The 18,508-nt window shown below is 37.5% G+C and overlaps 2 protein-coding genes across 2 annotated transcripts; one reads left to right on the top strand and one right to left on the bottom strand.

Moving 5' to 3' along the window:
• Positions 1-373: 373 nt before the first annotated feature.
• LOC114537346 (NADP-dependent malic enzyme-like) lies at positions 374-4,880 on the bottom strand. Its single transcript, XM_028558460.1, has 12 exons — positions 4,624-4,880; positions 3,833-4,116; positions 3,428-3,503; positions 3,172-3,333; positions 2,928-3,031; positions 2,634-2,743; positions 2,448-2,548; positions 2,195-2,308; positions 1,963-2,074; positions 1,415-1,557; positions 1,121-1,294; positions 374-807 (listed from the first exon to the last, which is right to left on the bottom strand). The coding sequence occupies exons 1-12, from the start codon at positions 4,777-4,779 to the stop codon at positions 574-576; spliced, it is 1,770 nt and encodes a 589-aa protein (XP_028414261.1). The 5' UTR covers positions 4,780-4,880; the 3' UTR covers positions 374-573.
• Positions 4,881-5,638: 758 nt separating this feature from the next.
• On the top strand, positions 5,639-14,178 carry LOC114538029 (protein GDAP2 homolog). Its single transcript, XM_028559152.1, has 14 exons — positions 5,639-5,911; positions 6,639-6,781; positions 6,901-6,952; positions 7,105-7,206; positions 7,344-7,432; positions 7,563-7,639; positions 7,738-7,825; positions 8,023-8,097; positions 8,511-8,682; positions 9,213-9,289; positions 9,378-9,454; positions 10,563-10,702; positions 11,156-11,354; positions 13,347-14,178. Exons 1-14 carry the CDS (start codon positions 5,760-5,762, stop codon positions 13,401-13,403), a joined length of 1,500 nt encoding a protein of 499 aa, XP_028414953.1. The 5' UTR covers positions 5,639-5,759; the 3' UTR covers positions 13,404-14,178.
• The last annotated feature ends 4,330 nt before the right edge of the window (positions 14,179-18,508 follow it).

Here is an 18,508-nt window from a genome sequence, read left to right as displayed (position 1 = left end):
TATATATTATTTGCTATATTCAAGTTAGTCACTATAACGGGTATATATACTACTTGTGTCGGGTGTCGGGACTATGGGCTAATAATGAGGTTCAGTGATGATGAAACGCACTGCACAGAAATGGGAAGGTAGTTTTAGGGAACTTAGGGGATCTGCACGAAACTAGTTAGTGTGTTACAGCCTGTTGTAATTGAGACGAACGGTTAAATCGAGGATCTGCCACATATCGAAAAATGAACGAAGTATTAGTGACGTTAAACCTCCTGGTGAACATTTAGTCAAACTATTATACATTTTCTATTTTGTTATTTGGTAAAAATATATACTGTAAACTAAAAAGTTACAATGCATAGTTTAACATAATATACTTCATTTATTCCACAATCAATTTGTTGTTTTACACTTCTGAGTTATTTCAAGTCATATTATTATTGGACGTATAACTGAAGCGTTCTTAAACGTTCTCCCTGGCCCTAAGCATATCAGGTGTACGAGAGTTTCGTCATTCTTACATCGCACAAGAAGTATTCATAATAAGATTGACATTTGAACACGATTAACTAGTTATACGCATCATTGCCAAGCAAAAGTTCTTGGTACAAACGATATATAATCTGGATTGTATAATCCTTCGGAGATCACTGCTATCTTATCCTTAGGTTCAGGAACGACTGTCGCCAGTCCTGTTTCGTAAGCATACTCGGCAACTTTTGCCGCTATCTGAACGCTCACCTCACGGATGTCACTCAAGGGAGGATAGATACAGCCTTTCGACAGTTGTTCGTCCGTTACCTGGCTAGCGAGGCTCTGAAAAAAAAGGAGATTAAGACTATGTGCACTAATGTGCATGCACACGAACTTTTGTTTTCGAGAGTTTTCAAAATCGTTTTAGTTTATCGTTTTGACGCCTTGTCGGCTTGTCCACACGGTCCAAGGGAAAATATGCTTAATGTGTTAAATTAGCTTCAACTTCTATTGTAAATTGACGGTGTTTAAAACCGTTTTGGCATGAAAAGGAAAAAGAAAACGCTCGAAAACGTTACTGTGTGCATGACTTTAATGCTCGTAAATTCCTCCAGCATAAACGATTGCCTGATAATATTTGAATCCAGTAATTTACCTTTGCTGCTTCCAAGAAAATCCCTTCAGATACCCTTTGAGCCCCGCAAACTATGGTACCAAGTGCCACGCCTGGAAATATGTAACAGTTATTGCCCTGTCCCGGCGTAAACTGACGGCCATCGTGTAAGGTCACAGGAGAGAACGGACTTCCACTTGCAAACACACACCTTCCCTAAAAGACGAGACCCACAGAGCGATGAAGATAAATGAAAATACTAGAGGTGGATGTTTGGAGACAGTTGTGGTCGTAACTCGCATATCAATACTTATCAATGAATGTTTCATGTTATACCTCGGTCCACGTGTACGCCTGTTCGGCAGTACACTCTGATTTCGATGTGGGGTTACTCAAAGCCAAGATGACAGGGCGTTCGTTGTTTATCGCCATAGTTCGACAGACATCCTCGTTAAATGATCCAGGTACGGCGGCCACACCTGAACAGAAATGGCTATGCAGCGACTTCTTTTTCGGGTCTCAAATTATTGCTGGGCTTCATCTCTAGCTACAGGCCAACTGATGATCGCAACTTCAGAAATGTGAATACTTTTTGGAGGAAGAAAGATTTACTTAATCTCAATTTCATTAGAGATTAAGTAAATCTGAATGTAATAATTTGTGTGGTGAATCGTTAATGTAATCTTTGTGTGGTGATTACTTTCATTAATTAAACCAGAGTAGCGATAATTGCGATAGATTATATACTTGGTTAATTGTCGTAAACTTATTGACTTCATTTCGCTTCAATTCATTCATAAAAAGTGCCTAAATACCATTTCATTTCATGCGCTGTTGATCACCGTTCACCATCTATGGAAAAAGTCCCGGCTATGAAATCTTACCTATTAACACCGATGGCTTTAAGGATTTTACAACGTCCAACAAGTTGTCAATGTAACCAGTTTCCCGCGCATATTTCAGTTTAGTCTCCGTTAATCCTCCAACACTCCTATCCTATGATAAATACAATCGTTGTTATCCTAAAAAGTCATATGTTAGCCATGCGCCTTTACCCAGCACATATACTTCATGGATGTATTCACACTCAGAAATTAGGTGAAATTATATTCCCACCTTGACGACCAATCCTTTTGAATCAATTAATGATATTTTTCGTCTTGCATCGTTTTCCTCCAGACCTTCATTCTTCATAGCGAGGACCAGCAGGTCAGAAATACCGATTGCTGCCTGAAGCACAATTTAAAAGAATATCAAAAGGCCTTTCAACTGTTCAGCTTGAATCGTTGAATAGAGAAATCCCCCTGTACCTCCCCTGCACCCGGGGGTCCCCCTGAAGTCTCCCTGATTCCCTGAAGTCCCCCTGTACCTCGCCTGCACCCAGAAAGACAAACGTGTTGTCCGCTAAACGTTTCTTCTTAGATAACCTCAAACTTGCGATGATTCCTGCCACAGCCACAGCAGCCGTGCCTAAAAATTTGTGATTGACTTCATGTTACGGCTACTTCCAGTAACCTGAAATAAACTTTTGATGTATAATTGTGTTTATCATAACCTTGTATATCGTCGTTAAATGTGCAGATTTTTGAACGATATTTCTCCAAGAAATAAAACGCGTTGTGGTTTCCAAAATCCTCGAACTGAATGAGAGTGTTCTTCCCAAACCTTCAGAAATATTGGTTTAAAGTCTGAAAATCATCTCTAAGGCTAATGATCTCTGCTCTGATATTTACTGCAATTTCTATATTGCTCTGATTCTAAACTGAGTGCCATTCTCCTAAACAAACTATGAAACCCGTCTCCTGCAAGAAGAATAGCACTCCATCCTCCAGGAACATCAAAGGCCTACCTATCTCTCAATGCTTGAATAGTTTCATCAATCAACTCATAATATTCTTCTCCTCTCACTCGTTTTTCGCGAATACCAACATAAAAAGGATCGTCTAGCAATTCCTACAACGATATAAAAGGTTGATAGTTGATACCATTCGGATAAAGAACACCTGTATGCTCACCACAAAAGAAGAGGAGTAAATTTTGAACCTTATCTTTTAGTCTCTAGAAAGCAAAGTTTTTTACTCATGTCAACTCACATGGTTATTTGTTCCAACATCAATTTGTATTGGCAGACAGCGGGCTGGATCAATACCAGCACATGCCGTACATAGAGCCAACTTGCCGACCGGAATACCCATCCCTTGACAACCAAGATCCCCGAGACCCAGAATACGTTCACCATCAGTCATCACCACTAACTTTAACAGAAAGCAGATGGTTAGCAAAGAGTGGTCATCATTTCCTGGTAATTACTTCACAAGGTTGCAATATCGTTCCTTCTTTAAATCTTACCTTGACGTTCGGCTCAGGCCAATTGCTGACAAGCTGATCAACATGTCCCTTGTCTTTGATTGAAATAAACAAACCCCTAGAAAGTTAGTAAAACATGTACTTCGAAAGACTGGTTTTTGGAAGGTGTTTTTTTTGTGTTTAGGCCGGGAAGTACTCCTAGCAAAGGTGTGTGTGTCCTCAGAGATTGCGAGCACGCTCAGTTTGAAAGGTGCTTTTTATTATCTTAACAAATCGCTGTCTGGACCACATCGGTTCGCCTTCGAGAAACCACCACCCCTCGCCTATAGCTCTAACCTTGCCCCCACCAAATACAGGGTTGTGGTACCCCCTTTATTCAACTACGGCCAAAATGACCAGTGATTTGTCTAAATCACTGGTCTAAATACATTTGCAACATCCGCTTACTTTGGGCTTGTAAATATCTCTCCATATTTTTGACAGGCTTTTCCTACGGTGGGTGTGTAGACGATGGGCATTAAATCAACCAGGTTGTCCATGAGAACGCGATAGAACAACCGCTCGTTCCTCTGGATCAGAGCCATGAGGTCCAGGTACTTATGAAGATCAGAGTCCTTGCTTGATAGTTGCCGCATGATACGCTGCGCCTGCAATTCTTGATTTCCTAGTGTCGGCGGTAGCAAGCCATGTATGCCCAGAATTTGTCGTTCTTCAAGTGGAAAACCTGTTCCCTTGAGGATTAGATTTTCATCCATTCATGTTTGCAGTGAAATTACTCCATATTCGCTACACGGCTAAAAACGCTTAAGTTCTTCCTAAGTTGTTGATGAAACAATGTTTTGTTGCACCCGATGAACTTGGTTGTTATCAAGTTGCAGGGCCTGTTTTAGACTCCTGTAACACCACTGACGTCGTTTCTTTCACCAACAACTTGAGTGTTTTTAGCCGTGTAGCAATGGGGCCGAAAAGACTGGGTAGACCTGGACAATGGAGACAGTCCCCTATTGAATTTTCCATGAAACGATTTGAAACTACTGTCAATCAATAGCTAAGTAAGACCATTTGTAACTAATAGGCTAGCAAATGCCAGAATTTCCTGTTCACTAGCAATGCGCCCAGATGTCCCTGTCTACCTCAATATTCTACTTATTGCCAGAAGAATTCATTGATCAATATTTTAATGGCAGAAGACTTACTACTGCCAGTTGTATAATAGGTTAAAATTATTCTATTCAAACCTTGTTTAATCTTGGATCTCGCATGATATCCGCGGCTTGAATTGTGGGAATTTTTGAGACATATCGTTGCGCGGGTCGCGTACATTTTGATAAACAATTCCCCAGCACGGAACCACATTTCTTGTTCATATCTTCGCTTCTATCACAGGTAGACATTTTTATACAAATCACTGTAGAGCGTGGAACAAAAATTTGATGCTCTAAATAGCTTTTTATTAATTTTATAATCCCCTAAAGTCAGTATTAGGCCATGCGATAGTCACATGCTAATATTATGCAACACAGTCAGTTAATATGCAGTAAAACTTCATGCTGTGAAATAATCAGGAAGTCCGTCCCAGAATGTACCATGCAAAAATCGTCGTATATGTATACATACTGTTTATTCCAAAGAGGGGAAATGAATCATATTCTGTTTTCATTCTTTCTCGTGTTTTCCGAGGTCGTTCTAACAAAATTACGAAATACCAAAGGTTTTAAGCAGTTTATGATATATCTGCGTGTAATTCGTTTTTTGTTTTCTATTTTTTTCCACTGAAACTAGAAAATCTAGCCTGTGAAATGAAATAAAATAAAAGTTATAGTTGAAATTGCGATTCTTTTGTGACGTCAAGTAATTGACAGACTTTAAGACGATTAAATTCACGCAATCTAATAGGATTATTCTCCTCTTTTCTATAATAAAACTAAAATATATTTCCTCTCTCAGTCAGGGTACTATAGTTTTTCTTGAAGCTTTAAAATCAAGACAGTAAAACTTCTTGTTTGGCAACTTTATCAGCATGCGCCACCCTGTTGGAAAACTGGATGGATACATCACATATCTTTTATATCTAAATCACTGAGCTATATATGGATTGATCACTGATCTGCTTTAATAAACTTGATGCATAAATCACTGAACTCTTTCCGATGCTGACTGGATGAATGTATCACTGATCTTCGAGATATATTATGTAACTGGATTGTTCACTATCATTCTCTGAATTGCATCAGTGTTTATCATGTGACCTTCACAAGCTATGGTTGCAACATGGCTGCCAGCCTGCCAGAATAAATGAAGGTGAAAGTTTAATTTCTGGCACGAGGCAATGATGTAAAAGGAAAAGAAGCCTTTATTCATTGAAATTCACACAATGGATCCTTTAGGGGCAATTTCTCAGGTAGTAGAAGGCTATAGTTTACCGTCATGGAACGATTTGATACCACCAAGATATCCAGTACCGTCTGACATTCGACCCTCGAAGTTTCCAGTACGAAAAGACTTAAATAAGAAGGTCTCTTTATGGTGAGTTTAGATTCTTAAATTCAGTTAAAACGTGCTTTTGTGTGTGTTGCTAAACGTTTACATCTGATCGGGGTTTCGAAAAGTAATGAAACCAATAATTAAATAAAATGAATAAAAGTAATAATGAAACTCGATAATTCGGTCATAATTTGCTACATTCTGGCGCAAATTTGATACAAACAGCACGCAATCTCTTCGGCCTAGTTCCCCCACCTTTGTTCATAGTGAGTTATTTTTATAAAGTTTTTGTAATTCGTCTTGTACGTGTGATACCTAAATATTGATAATTTAACATTCATCACAATATAAGGCATCTTAGATTGTTGACCGGAACTCGCGTTTTTTTATGTAAACAACTGTAAACTGGTTGCCTTGAGTACTTGCAGACTTGTTTAACAGTTGCTTCAATCTCTTATGCCTTTCATTCCAATTTCGTTTTCTAATGTGTCTAAAAACCTGCCTGAAATGTTTTGTGTTTATTTTGTATATACTTGTGAAAAATCCAAAGCAGTTGAGTTCTTCTTTATTGGTAAAAGTTTATTTGTCAATAGGCTCCTGCTTCTGACCAGTTTTCATCTGTTATAACAAAGGAGCAGTATGGCAAAAACTTCTAACAATTTTGCCTCAAATGTGGTATACCAGCCTTCCAGGAGGATTGTTTTGTCTATTGTTGTACCACATTTGGGGCAATTTTCATCCAGTTTCATAGCTGCTAACTATATCCTAGGGACGGTGATATCACCAATCTTGGAGTCGATGCAATCGTTAACCCTACTAACGAAACTTTGGATGATAAAAATCCAGTCAGCAATAGGATACACAGTGTTGCTGGTCCAGAACTTATAAGTGTTTGCAAGAAAGAGCTTAAAGGTTTGAAACTGAGTATTTTGAGGTCATGTGAATGCAGGCAAAGTGAATGTAATGGGAAACAGCCTAGCATTAGGAATTTCACAATCGTGGCCACCATTTTGACTCTACCATTAATATAGTTTGTAGAACTGGTGAAGCTAAAGTTACAGAAGGTCTGAAATTGCCAGCAAGGTTTGTATCATATATGCTGGTTATATTACCAAACTTTACAATCCCAGTCATTTTACACAGCATAACTAGAGCATTTAAAAGTGCAGGAACTTTTCTGAACATGGCTTGGAACAGGAATGTTTACATTTACATTTTATTTATGTACCATCCAGATATGTTATCCACACAGTTGGCCCAAGGTACAATGTGAAATACCAAACAGCGGCAGACAGTGCATTGTATTTTTGCTACAGAAACAGCATGTTTATTGTGAGGTATGTGGGAACGTTCTCTCATTCTGTCATACCTATAGAGAACATGGCTTAGCATGTCTGGGCTTGCCTGGCCAAAATACAATTTAACCATTCTGGTAGTAAAGTTTGTTAACCCATTTTTTTTATCTCCTAAATAGAGAGTACAAGCTGGTTTCAATTGGATTCCCCATTGTGTATTTGTCTAAACGTGGCTTCCCACCTGAACCTGGTGCCCATCTTGCTATCCGTAAGTAGTGTTAAAGTTAAATAAGAGTATTACACTTGGAACCTTTTCTTGGAAATTGCATTTTAGTCCTTCTACGAACAGTCATGCTGATTTCTCAGAAAAATTGAGGGATTTAGGTATTTCTCTTTAGGTACAATTCGAAGATTTCTGGAGCACTATGGGGACACCATAGAACGAGTTGTGTTTGTTGTGGGTGGTACAAATGAGGTATAGTGTGTAGCGTTGTCTCTAAGTTGAGCACAATATATCTAACTGAGAATCATAAGCCAGAATTAACTTCTACGAATAATCTGTTGTGCTTTTAGGACATCTACAGAAAGGTGATGGCGCTTTATTTTCCAAGAAATGAAGCCGAAGAACAGTTTTGTATTGGCGAACTTCCAGAAAATATAGGTACCGGTATCAAAGATGCATGAATGCATTATGTTTGTAAATGCACACCATGCATGCGGTGTGCTTCTGCTGCTTGTTTCTGAGAATGTGTATGTGCTTCTGAGAATGTGTATGTGTTTCTGAGAATGTGTATGTGTTTCTGAGAATGTGTTTCTGAGAATGTGTATGTGTTTCTGAGAATGTGTATGTGTTTCTAGGAAATGAAATGGGTGAACCTGTTATCCAAGAGAGGGAAATAAGAATTTCAGATAAACCTTTAAATAAATCAAGAGGTAGGATGCTTGACCATGGTCATATCCATAGATACCTGTGTCATAAAGTCATTGCAACAATTTGTTGCTACCATTCTTAAACATTCTGGTCTGATAAACAGGCTGACTGTAGAGAAAACGCTTTAAGAAAAAACACTTCTCAAACTGTCTAAATTTGGCAGTTCAGTTGTACAGCATTTGCTGCACCTTAACAACTGGACACTGTTTACTGAACGAGTTGCCCGAAATTCTAACAAATTACAAGGGAGCAGCGTCTTCAAACAACTTAGCATCAAATGTAGTATAACAACTGCCTAAAATAGACAAACTCGACGTTTTGACCTAAGGGCCTTCGTAACAAATTTTAACTTTCAACATGGCCGGATTCTTTAACTTCATTTCATTGAACTTTATTTTACTGTCCTTGCTTGCAGTGAGCGACGAGGATGTCAGTTCAATTCGTGACACAGACGATAACATCATAGAAAGTGAAAACGTGGGTCGACACGCGTTTGCTCACATGAACGGCGACCACGATATTATCTCGCACGAAAGATTGCAAGGAAAATCTCAGGAGGAAATGAGAATTTATGAGCAGCAGAAAGTGTGAGTTTTTCAGCCTTGAAATACAGGGAGTGTAAAACCAAAGGTGGAGGAGACGTTGTTGCTAAGACATTCTTTCCCATAGAAATTATAAATATATCATTGTACGTTATAATTTCTATGTTCTTTCCAATAAGAAATTGTTTCCCAGTAGCAATGTTTCCTAGTTTATAATATACACTTAATGTATGCTTCCGAGGGAAATAGTGAGTTTTGTTTTCCCAAGAGTCTGAATGTTTCCCGAGACGAAGTCGAGGGAAACGTTGAGACTCGAGGGAAAACAAAACTCACTATTTCCCGAGGTGTAGCGAACATTAAGTGTTTTGTTATATAGGAACAAAAACATACATGTTACACGACAATTTCATTTCAAAAAACTTTGTTATGACAATATGCGGGCAACAATTTTTCACTTGTTTCCCTGGCGGGAAACATTGCATTTATTTAAAGTCATGTGACTACGAATGAACCAATCACATTTAAAATACACAGCACTTATATAACAATATCAAACATAACATTTCTGTTGATAGTTATGCCCGTTGGGTGAAGAGAGGCAAAAGCCAGGATTTTTCTGATCTGAAAAAGCTTCGAATGATATATCACTGTGGTGGGCATTTTCAGATGAATATTTTCTTCTGACAAAACTGTTAAATGACGAATTACTTAATAATTTTCCCGCCTTTTGATTGCTTTAGGCCATGATATCATCGGCCGGCCAGTTATTCTCATAATTGGGAAACGTTTTTCGGATACAACAATTGATTCAGATAGAGTAAGTAGCGTGTACTATGCACCATGCGAATACTGTGTGCAATTTTTCAAGAGAGACTGTTTGTCTAGCTTTATTGCTACGATAACGGAGTCGGAGTTACAGTAGTCAAACTTTAATCACAGAATACCTATCAGAAGAATAACTCTATACTATTTTTTCGTAAGTGTGATTCGTCATGATTCGTCACTTAGCAAGTGCATTTTTTTGAGGCTATCACCCCCCTGCCAATGTCTAAAATCAGCGCATTTTTAGTATTGGCAGGGAGGTGAGTACCTCAAAAAAATGCACTTGCTAAGTGACTAATCATGACGAATCACACTTACGAAAAAAGTACAGGAGTTCTACTTCTGGGGCCGGTTGTACGAAAGCCGGATAGCGCTATCCACCGGATAGCGAAATTTTCAGGCGTTGTAAAAATGCTTAAAAACCTACAAAACTACCGATATGAACTTGCCAATTAAGAGAAATATACTTTAATTTATAAATGCTAAGGTTTAATCTGGGTTATACCGATCAACGGACAATTTTAAGAAGGTTGAAAAACTCGCTATCCGGTGGATAGCGCTATCCGGCTTTCGTACAACCGGCCCCAGATAGGTATTCTGTGCTTTAATGGTCAGCTTGCCTCGAAACCATGCCCCCCACCTGATTTAGGGGCTCAGGTAACAAGCTTGAGATTTAGTTAGCAAATGAACACTTTTACAAGAGTCAGACTGAGAGTTCTTGTATAGGCCCCGTTTTACACCTGCAATTTCTGCTGCGATTTTCGGTGTCTTCTTTTGACAAATGGAAACGAGGAAGAAGTTATGAATGCTCTAATGTATAACTGTCCTTATTTGAACATCCGTAACTTATTCGCTCATTCACACTTGTCAAAAGGAGAAAATCGCACATAAAATCGCAGCAAAAATTGCAAGTGTAAACAGGCCGTAAGCTTCAATCTGCCTCCTTTTCCGCGACAAACGAGGCCGATTTCACCTTTCATTTTTGTTTCTCTCTCCACAATTGAAGAAAGTTAGTAGTAAAATTTGTGAGGTGTGCTAATCTCATAGAAACAGTAGACAAGCATTATTTCTGTGATTAACCTCCAACCCAACTCTTCTTTCAGCTTGTGGGATATGCTTGTGGCATCCTGGACAGATTAGTCAACGAAGAATATAACCTGATTTACTTCGACACAATGTGCCTAGCTGAAAACCATCCTTCAACGAGTTTTATTAAATATGTTTATAGAATGATAGATAATAAGTAAGTGGTGATAGTGTATCAGGTTTTCAGAGTAGACTTTATTACTGAACTGTCCTGAAACTGGAGTGAAATGTGCTGATTAATATGGACTGGACTGGAATATACTGAACTGAGATTAACTGGATAGAAATGAACTGAACTAAAATCTACTGGACTGAACTTGAATGAACTGGGTGGACTAAAATGAACTGAACTAAAATGAACTGGACTAAAATGAACTGACCTAAAATAAACTGGATTGAACTGAAATGAATAAAATGAACTGGACTGAAATAAACTTTACAAAAATGACGTAAACTAAAAAAACCGGACCCAAATGAAATGAACTAAAATGAATTGTACCGAATAAACTGGACTGAAATGAACTTAACGAAAATGCACTGCTCAGAAATGAACCCAAATGAACCTGTTTGAAACTTGATCTGATCTAAACTCTCACTTCTTTTCTCCTAGATACGTTAAGAATCTAAAAAGTTTACATATAGTTCACCCAACGTTTCGTTCAAAATTTATGACCTGGTGGTTCACGACGTTCTCGGCTCCGGAGGTGAAAGACAAAGTTCATTTCCTCAATGGCGTGGAGTTTCTTTACGACTTTATCAGTCCCGAGCAGTTGGATATTCCTCAGTTTATTTTGGACTGTGATGGCAAGGTCAGTCCAGTTTATCTAATATAGGCCTGTGGATCTAAATATTGCTCGCCCTTCCGGTAGACTGTTTTTCGAGTTTTTCACTTGTTTTGCGTCCGAACAAATTTATTCTTTCATCTTTGAAAAATTGCTCTTATATGGTTGTGTCTGAGAGCTCTCAGACAAAAAGAGTTTTTTGAACGCGTGAAAAATATCAATACAGTAGAAAATCCGTTTTAGTGGTCTTCTTCTGCAACGGGGATGAATTTTGTGCTAATATGGATTCAATATAGATCCAAGTATTGGATTGAACATGTTTGGCATTCATTAAACAAAAGCACAATATCGGACAAGTTCAAGTTCTTTGACCGTATCCGTGGGCAATTCTATATCTTTTTAAACATTTCTGACAATAGCCTGAATTGAATGATATTTTCAGTGGTGAAACAGTATAACCAGGAATAAAATCATCTTTCTACCCAAGCACACAGGTTTTTACGTTATAAGATTTCGTGACTTCATATCATCATGCACTTGAGATACTTCTATCATATTAATTGGGATGCAAGTGATGGTTATGTAACATCGTTATAGGTCATATATAAATATATATTTTTCTATTCGCTTCTTAATTGGGCAATACGGCGCATCGCAATTTTCCAAATCAACTTTATACACTTAAACGCGGAAGTACTTCAAAGTACTTCTCTTTAACTTTCTTAGCAACTGTTACAGGTTAGAAAGAATCTGGTGAATTATTCTTAAATCTCTATATGCATGATTCTAAACCTTTCGGTTGCAAACAGTCTTTCATCAATCTTTGTAGACAAGTTATCCAGTATGAATAAAGGTTAGTTTAGGTTCCTTCTGCATTAAAACTGGATCAATAAGAGATATTCCTTACTGAACCTCTAGGAAGAACGGTTTAGAACTGACAGAGCTATCCATGCAGTATAAATAAAGTTAGTTTAGTTTAGGTTTCTTTCTGTAGTAACACTAGATCAATAAGAGATGATCCTTACTGGACCTCTAGGAAGAACAGTTTAGAACTGATAGAGCTATCCAGTATAAATAAAGTTAGTTTAGTTTAGGTTTCCTCGTGTAGTAACACTGGATCAATAAGAGATGATCCTTACTGGACCTCTAGGAAGAACAGTATGGAACTGATAGAGCTATCCAGTATAAATAAAGTTAGTTTAGTTTAGGTTTCCTCGTGTAGTAACACATGATCAATAAGAGATGATCCTTACTGGACCTCTAGGAAGAATAATTTATTACTGATAGAGCTATATCCATCTCGGTCTTCTTTTTATACTAATCTGCTTGAAACGAGCTTGTGTTTGCAAGACGGTCAATCCTTCAATCAGTGTCATTTGTGATCGACAGTTCAATTATCCACCGTAGCTTTGTTTGGAGTTATTTGCTCAAACTTGCTGAACTCAAATAGATTTTGTTAAAACACTTTCTAAGCACGCTGTGCAAACAGTGGGATTGGAATGCAGTGAATTGGCAAAAAAAATTCAATACTAGAGATGATGGAGTAATGAAAAAAAAATCAAAGACAATTTCAAGATTAACTTGAAACATTTGAGATAAACTCGAGATGTCACGAAATCTTTCTTGTCTTGTTTAACCTGTGTTTTGGGTTTCAAGATGGTAAATCTTCGGTTTCAAGTAAATTTTGATGGAGCGTTGGACTGCTGAGTTAGTGACTGCCAAGTTAGTCTGTTTTTCTTCGAAAAATAATAATTTTTGTCCAAAATACACGAGTATCTGATTTCCTAAGCCTAATAACTGGATTAAGGTGTAGGTAGCATGAGGATTATAGGATAATAGTTTTTATATCAATTCCACCATCTTCGACCTGCGTTTCATCGCGGAGAAGTGATCATTCTAGCAATTTATTGAGTTCAGTGCATGATGGTAATAAAATATATTTACATTTCTGCGAAATACTTGGAAATCTAATTGCAGGTGCGCATCGAAAATTCATTCCGTGGTGTTGTTTTTTTACAGATGAATGGGGTCAATTACCACACGGACTGGAAACCGCAGGCCAACACGGATCTGTAGCGGGCTCAACAAACACGGTATCACAATTAAAATATTTTACTGACATCCCCGATAATTATTTTTTACATAAATGGGAGTTAATATAAAGAATAAAGGCGGACGCTTTCGAGTTGTCTTTATTAAAGAGATGACCGTGCGAATTTTGTTGGTTGAGGACGTTTCATGTAATTCGAGGCGTCGGGGCAGTGATTACATTTAAAAATACTAAATAGGTTAATGTGACGGGCCTTTTAACGCTCGGGAAAAAACAGAAATGATTCGCGGACCGAACTAATAAGGGTCACAGAAACCCTTTGTATACAATAATATTACGAATTCGCGCGGTGCAATAATATACCATAGTCTCATCGAAGACAATTCTAATTTTAGGTCTAATGTCAGTTTATTTGGGGCAAAACTCTTTTTATGATACAATTAAATATTAGTTCATTATATTACTGCAGTAAAATTTCATTTGCCGGACATAAACGTTGAATTCGAGACATACAGCATCGAAAGTTTCAACTTCCCAGATATGGAAAGGAGGGAATAGGCGTTTCGATGAAAAATCTATGAGAGCGAAATATAAAAATTGTCGTGTGGAAGGCGATTGACGCGATTCGTTTGTATTCATTTGCTGCAAAAGTGCATATTTGGTGTTATATATTTGTAAAAAGTCGATTTATTCCAGAATTCACATGTTTTGAATTATCCATGGCTCTTTTCAATGCCTCAAAAGTGACAACTTCCGATCAATGTTGTTTCGTTTAATCCGAACAAAACTTATTCCATCAGATTCTGTCGTTCTGAATGTCAGAACAATGCACATACAGATTTTCCGGGATCCTGCCAGTTTTGACCCACAAAACATCTCAATAGACATGAATAGTACCTACCAATTTACTCGAACGAAACGACCGCTTCTATTCTTACCAGCAGACATGCATGCTAGATGTTTGCCGAAGAGTCTGGTTTATCGCTCATTCAACTATTGACAAAAAACATCCTCGTTTTAATATATTATTTCCGATCCTTTTGCCTTCCTTCAGCTCCCGTTGACCTCGTGCTGTCACCGCTATTGTTTAAAGCAAGATTGAGTACATTGTTATCACAACAGATATCTCTAATTTGTCATAGATCAAAGAACAGCATTGACTGAATAATACATACGAATTGCGAAATTTTGAATAAGATCTGCTTTTTTAAGTTTTCAGCGGCAATGCCAATGGCGTATGACCTACTGTTTACATATGTTACTAATTTTTCCCCGTACAAAAACTACCATCGGCATGCGGTAATGCTTTGGAAATTATGAAAGGAACTTGATCCTGAAAGGAAGTTGCCAATAGACCGAAGATAGTTCAAAGAAACGAATCGTATTTGGCAAGAATATCATTTGAAAAAATCGCGTGTGATTGTGACTGTGTTTTGGATTTCTGTAAAAATTGGCTAGTATATTTTTTGCGGCTCTAGAATCTGAAGTTACATGCGGTCAACGGGGGCTTAAGGAAGGGGCTTAAGGAAGGCCAAAGATTAAGAATAATGTTTTAAAAACAATGGTTTTTATGTCAGAACTTGAATGAAATGCAATGGCTATAGTCACTTGTCAAACATTTGCCAACCTGCATGCGTGTTGCTTTTGCTATTATTTCTTTGAATTTCGAATCAAGTTCGTCGGAAAAAAGAGATTTGCAACGTCGTTTTGTCCCAGAGAAAAAGTAGTAACGATTCTTTTAAATCTTCACCACACGACTTCTCCTGACGTAGATTTGGGCCTATTATTCGTGTTGCGAATCGAAATACTCGCGTTGTGCGACATGTATATGCTTTCTATTTTCCACGCAAAAATACCAACCAAACACCACGGTTTTCAGTAAATACACAGTCGATGTTTTTAGCGATGTTTTAACCGGATAAAATTTGAGAGTCCGTAAAGATCTACATCTAATATGTAATCAGAAACTAAATGTCTTTCAGTCGTTGCCTGGTTGCCTGGTCTATTATCCGAAAGCGGACATTGATATATTGATTTTAGTAGTTGACATAGTTGTTATCATAGATTATTCCTTTGTCTCTTATCTTTTATCAGATGGCACACTTGTGAGCTTTTATATGTCTCTCTTGTATGAAGATTATATTCATATGTGATTTTTTGTGATTCTTTTGCCCTGAGGAGAAAACTGAAACTGAACTAGAACCACAAACTGGATAGCTCTAGTAGTTCTAGACTGCTGTTTCTAGAGGTCATTTCTTATTGATCCAGTGTTACTACAGGAGAAAACCTAAACTAAACTAACTTTATTTATACTAGATAGTTCTATCAGTTCTAAACTGTTCTTGCTAGAGGTCCAATAAGGATCATCTCTTATTGATTCATTGTTACTACCGGAAAAAACCTAAACTAAACTAACTTTATTTCTACTAGATGATTCTATCAGTTCTAAACTGTTCTTTCTTGAGGTCCTTTAAGGATCATCTCAAATTGATCCGCATAGAAATATAAACTAAACTAAAATTTTTGGACTAAAAGACAAACAAGCTATTAAGCGAATTTTCATTGTCCCTGCATGTGCTTATACGTCGTAATCACAGTCATTATTGAAAGCTTTTTTTCATATCCTGTGGCTGTTGTTTTCAGGAATTTCTGCTATATTTTGTCGAAAACAAATATCGTAGATCGGTTCCTTAATATTCAGAACGCCTTCACCCTTTACTGGGATGACGTTTCTCTACGTCAGTCTACGCTTATTTTCAAACCTTCATTTTACGAACGCTGTAAAACAACTTTTTTTCATCCATACGATAAGAATAAAAAAGTCGATTTGAAATGGCTTATCAGAGCGCAAGATCAAACTATGCTATCCAGCTTTTCTTCCATTTCCGTTTTGAATCTTGCGATAATAGTCGCGTTTGATATTATATTGAATGAAAATGCGGCGATATTTTTTAAAAATTTGAATTTAAAGTAAAGTGATTTTTTTATTTCCAGCTGAGATTTTCATTCAACTACCTAAACTGGTAAAATTATTAAAAGTTTACTCTAATATAAACATTTAAACGTGTATGTTTGCTATTTACATTAATTGTATTTTCAGTTGCCCTTAAATCAAGTATTAGTATATACATAGGCCATGTTTGTTTCTAATGTCGAAATGAAAGACCCTGCATCATCAAAGCATATATTATATCAATGTACTTCTTTGTGACAACTTTTTTCCCTATATATATTCGTACTGTTTTATACTATGAATATATATATCATCGTGTAAGATAACTTTTTCCGGCATAATCTTTCAGACCGGCTATGTGACAATTGTTTATTGTAGCCAAATATTATGAAATTGGATTTGTAACTTTAGTCTAATTATATATTCAGGCACGCCAAGGCTTCATACAGTTCGGTAAAAGAGTTTTTCATACATATGATGGATTTGGACAGAATATTCCCTTTTTTAATTTCCTCGGTTCAAATATAGTTTAATTTTCACACTTTGCCTATTTACGGATTGCAGCTGTCCCACCACCACCTACACACGCTGACGCCATCGATCTGTCTCGTTCGTGTCCCGAGCAGCTGGCGAATGACGCCGATTCGCAATTATTCCGCCTCCGAACAGCCCCCGAGCGACGAATATCTATCTGTTTCTATATCCGGATATCATATCGGCCATCTGCCGAGCGATACCGAACACAAACCCGCCCTCTCGGCAAACCACGGTGGTTTCTCACGCCGCCATGAATCGGGGGTGCCACCTTTCGGATACGAAAATGTAAACAGTTGAAACTAGACTTTCGATGACTGCAGTTCTCGTGCATTCATTTTGGTGAATTCAGTGAAAATAGCTTCGAAAAAGTTGGTCTTTTACATCGCTGTGATCTTAAAGATCATCGTTCGGTCCAAAAATAGCCCGATTTAAAATCGGCCCTCTATAGAGGCCCTTTCAATTCCGCGTGATGTTTATTTAACCCGAGGAATATTTGTGATCATTCTATTTCTTGGTCAAGTAAAACAAATAAGTTGAAACAACAATTTTAGTTATACGAAATTGCTTTCGTCGAGAATTTTCTTATTAATTTGAGATTCAACGGTTGAGTTTTAAAGTCATCAATTTTGTATATCATCCAGTTCACGTTTCCTGTTCCAAACTACGCATCGTTTAAGTTCCCTTTTATCATGAAATTGTAAGAGATTTTTATAAGTTTTAAACAGCGGGAAGTCTACATCGAGTTTGACATAAATCATTAACACTTCGAACTTCCGCAAAAAACACAGTCAGCAATATTTTACTCCTTTCACTTTTGCCCATTCGTGGTATTAAAAGAAAGCAAATCACTTCGCGTGACAAACTATTGTTATTAAAGCGCTTACTAACTTAGCAATACATACATTAGTACAAGTATAATCTAGTTATCTTTGAAACCGGCTTTTATGGAAATGCTATTTACCGAAGTCATCTTTGCTGGCATTTCTAGAGACTTATCGTCGATTATTTTGCATTTATACAACTTTTCTTCAAAGTTTGATTTCGGCACTTACAATTTATCGCCATGGCATGAGGATGTTTCGTGTGGCAAACGAAAGTCGGTCAGCCGCGCGATTTTGTGTTCATATAAATTAATAGCAATGTTAGCAAGGTTGCGGAGATGATACGAAGGACAATTGGAAGGCCAAGGCTTCACCTTCGCCGGCTTCGCGAACATTAACTGGATCAAAACATGCCCCAACTTGTGTTCAATCCTGACTCGTGTCTGTCATGATCAAGTCAGCAGTATTCTGCCTCACTGTTCGCTTAAATGAAAAACAACGGCTTGAACACAGGACTGTGCTGAACTAACCTAGCTGGCCCTTTGTTGATTGCGGGATACCATTACCTCGATATGATTATCCCACGCCATATATTCTATATTCAAATAAACTATAGGAAGTAATTTCAACACCTTATGAGTCCTTCATTGTAATTATCAAAAGAAGCTATTCGTCTCTTAAGTTCAATGTTATCCGCCTACGATAACCTTTTGATTAAAAAACAAATGAGAAATTATGTCGTTTATAAAAATAGGAAAATGATTCAAAAGTGTTTCTTTTCGTGTTCCGTGGCGATACTAAAATAGACGTTTTTCTCCAG

Source organism: Dendronephthya gigantea, unplaced genomic scaffold (assembly GCF_004324835.1).
Source record: "Dendronephthya gigantea isolate DGI-Jeju-01 unplaced genomic scaffold, DenGig_1.0 000002F, whole genome shotgun sequence".
NCBI classification, from domain to species: Eukaryota; Metazoa; Cnidaria; class Anthozoa; order Malacalcyonacea; family Nephtheidae; genus Dendronephthya; species Dendronephthya gigantea.
Note: the sequence above shows the minus strand (reverse complement) of the source record. Positions and strands in the feature narration are given on the sequence as shown.

What these genes read in the sequence shown, in the direction of transcription:
- LOC114538029 (XM_028559152.1), top strand. Translation starts at nt 5,760, where the DNA reads ATGGATCCTTTAGGGGCAATTTCTCAGGTAGTAGAAGGCTATAGTTTA. An exon ending in CGAACTTCCAGAAAATATAG is followed by an intron (nt 7,826 to 8,022) that starts GTACCGGTATCA and finishes ATGTGTTTCTAG; the next exon opens with GAAATGAAATGGGTGAACCT. An exon ending in TATAGAATGATAGATAATAA is followed by an intron (nt 10,703 to 11,155) that starts GTAAGTGGTGAT and finishes CTTTTCTCCTAG; the next exon opens with ATACGTTAAGAATCTAAAAA.
- LOC114537346 (XM_028558460.1), bottom strand. Translation starts at nt 4,779, where the DNA reads ATGTCTACCTGTGATAGAAGCGAAGATATGAACAAGAAATGTGGTTCC. An exon ending in ATGTTGGAACAAATAACCAT is followed by an intron (nt 3,032 to 3,171) that starts GTGAGTTGACAT and finishes ATATCGTTGTAG; the next exon opens with GAATTGCTAGACGATCCTTT. An exon ending in ATTCAAGCATTGAGAGATAG is followed by an intron (nt 2,744 to 2,927) that starts GTAGGCCTTTGA and finishes ATATTTCTGAAG; the next exon opens with GTTTGGGAAGAACACTCTCA.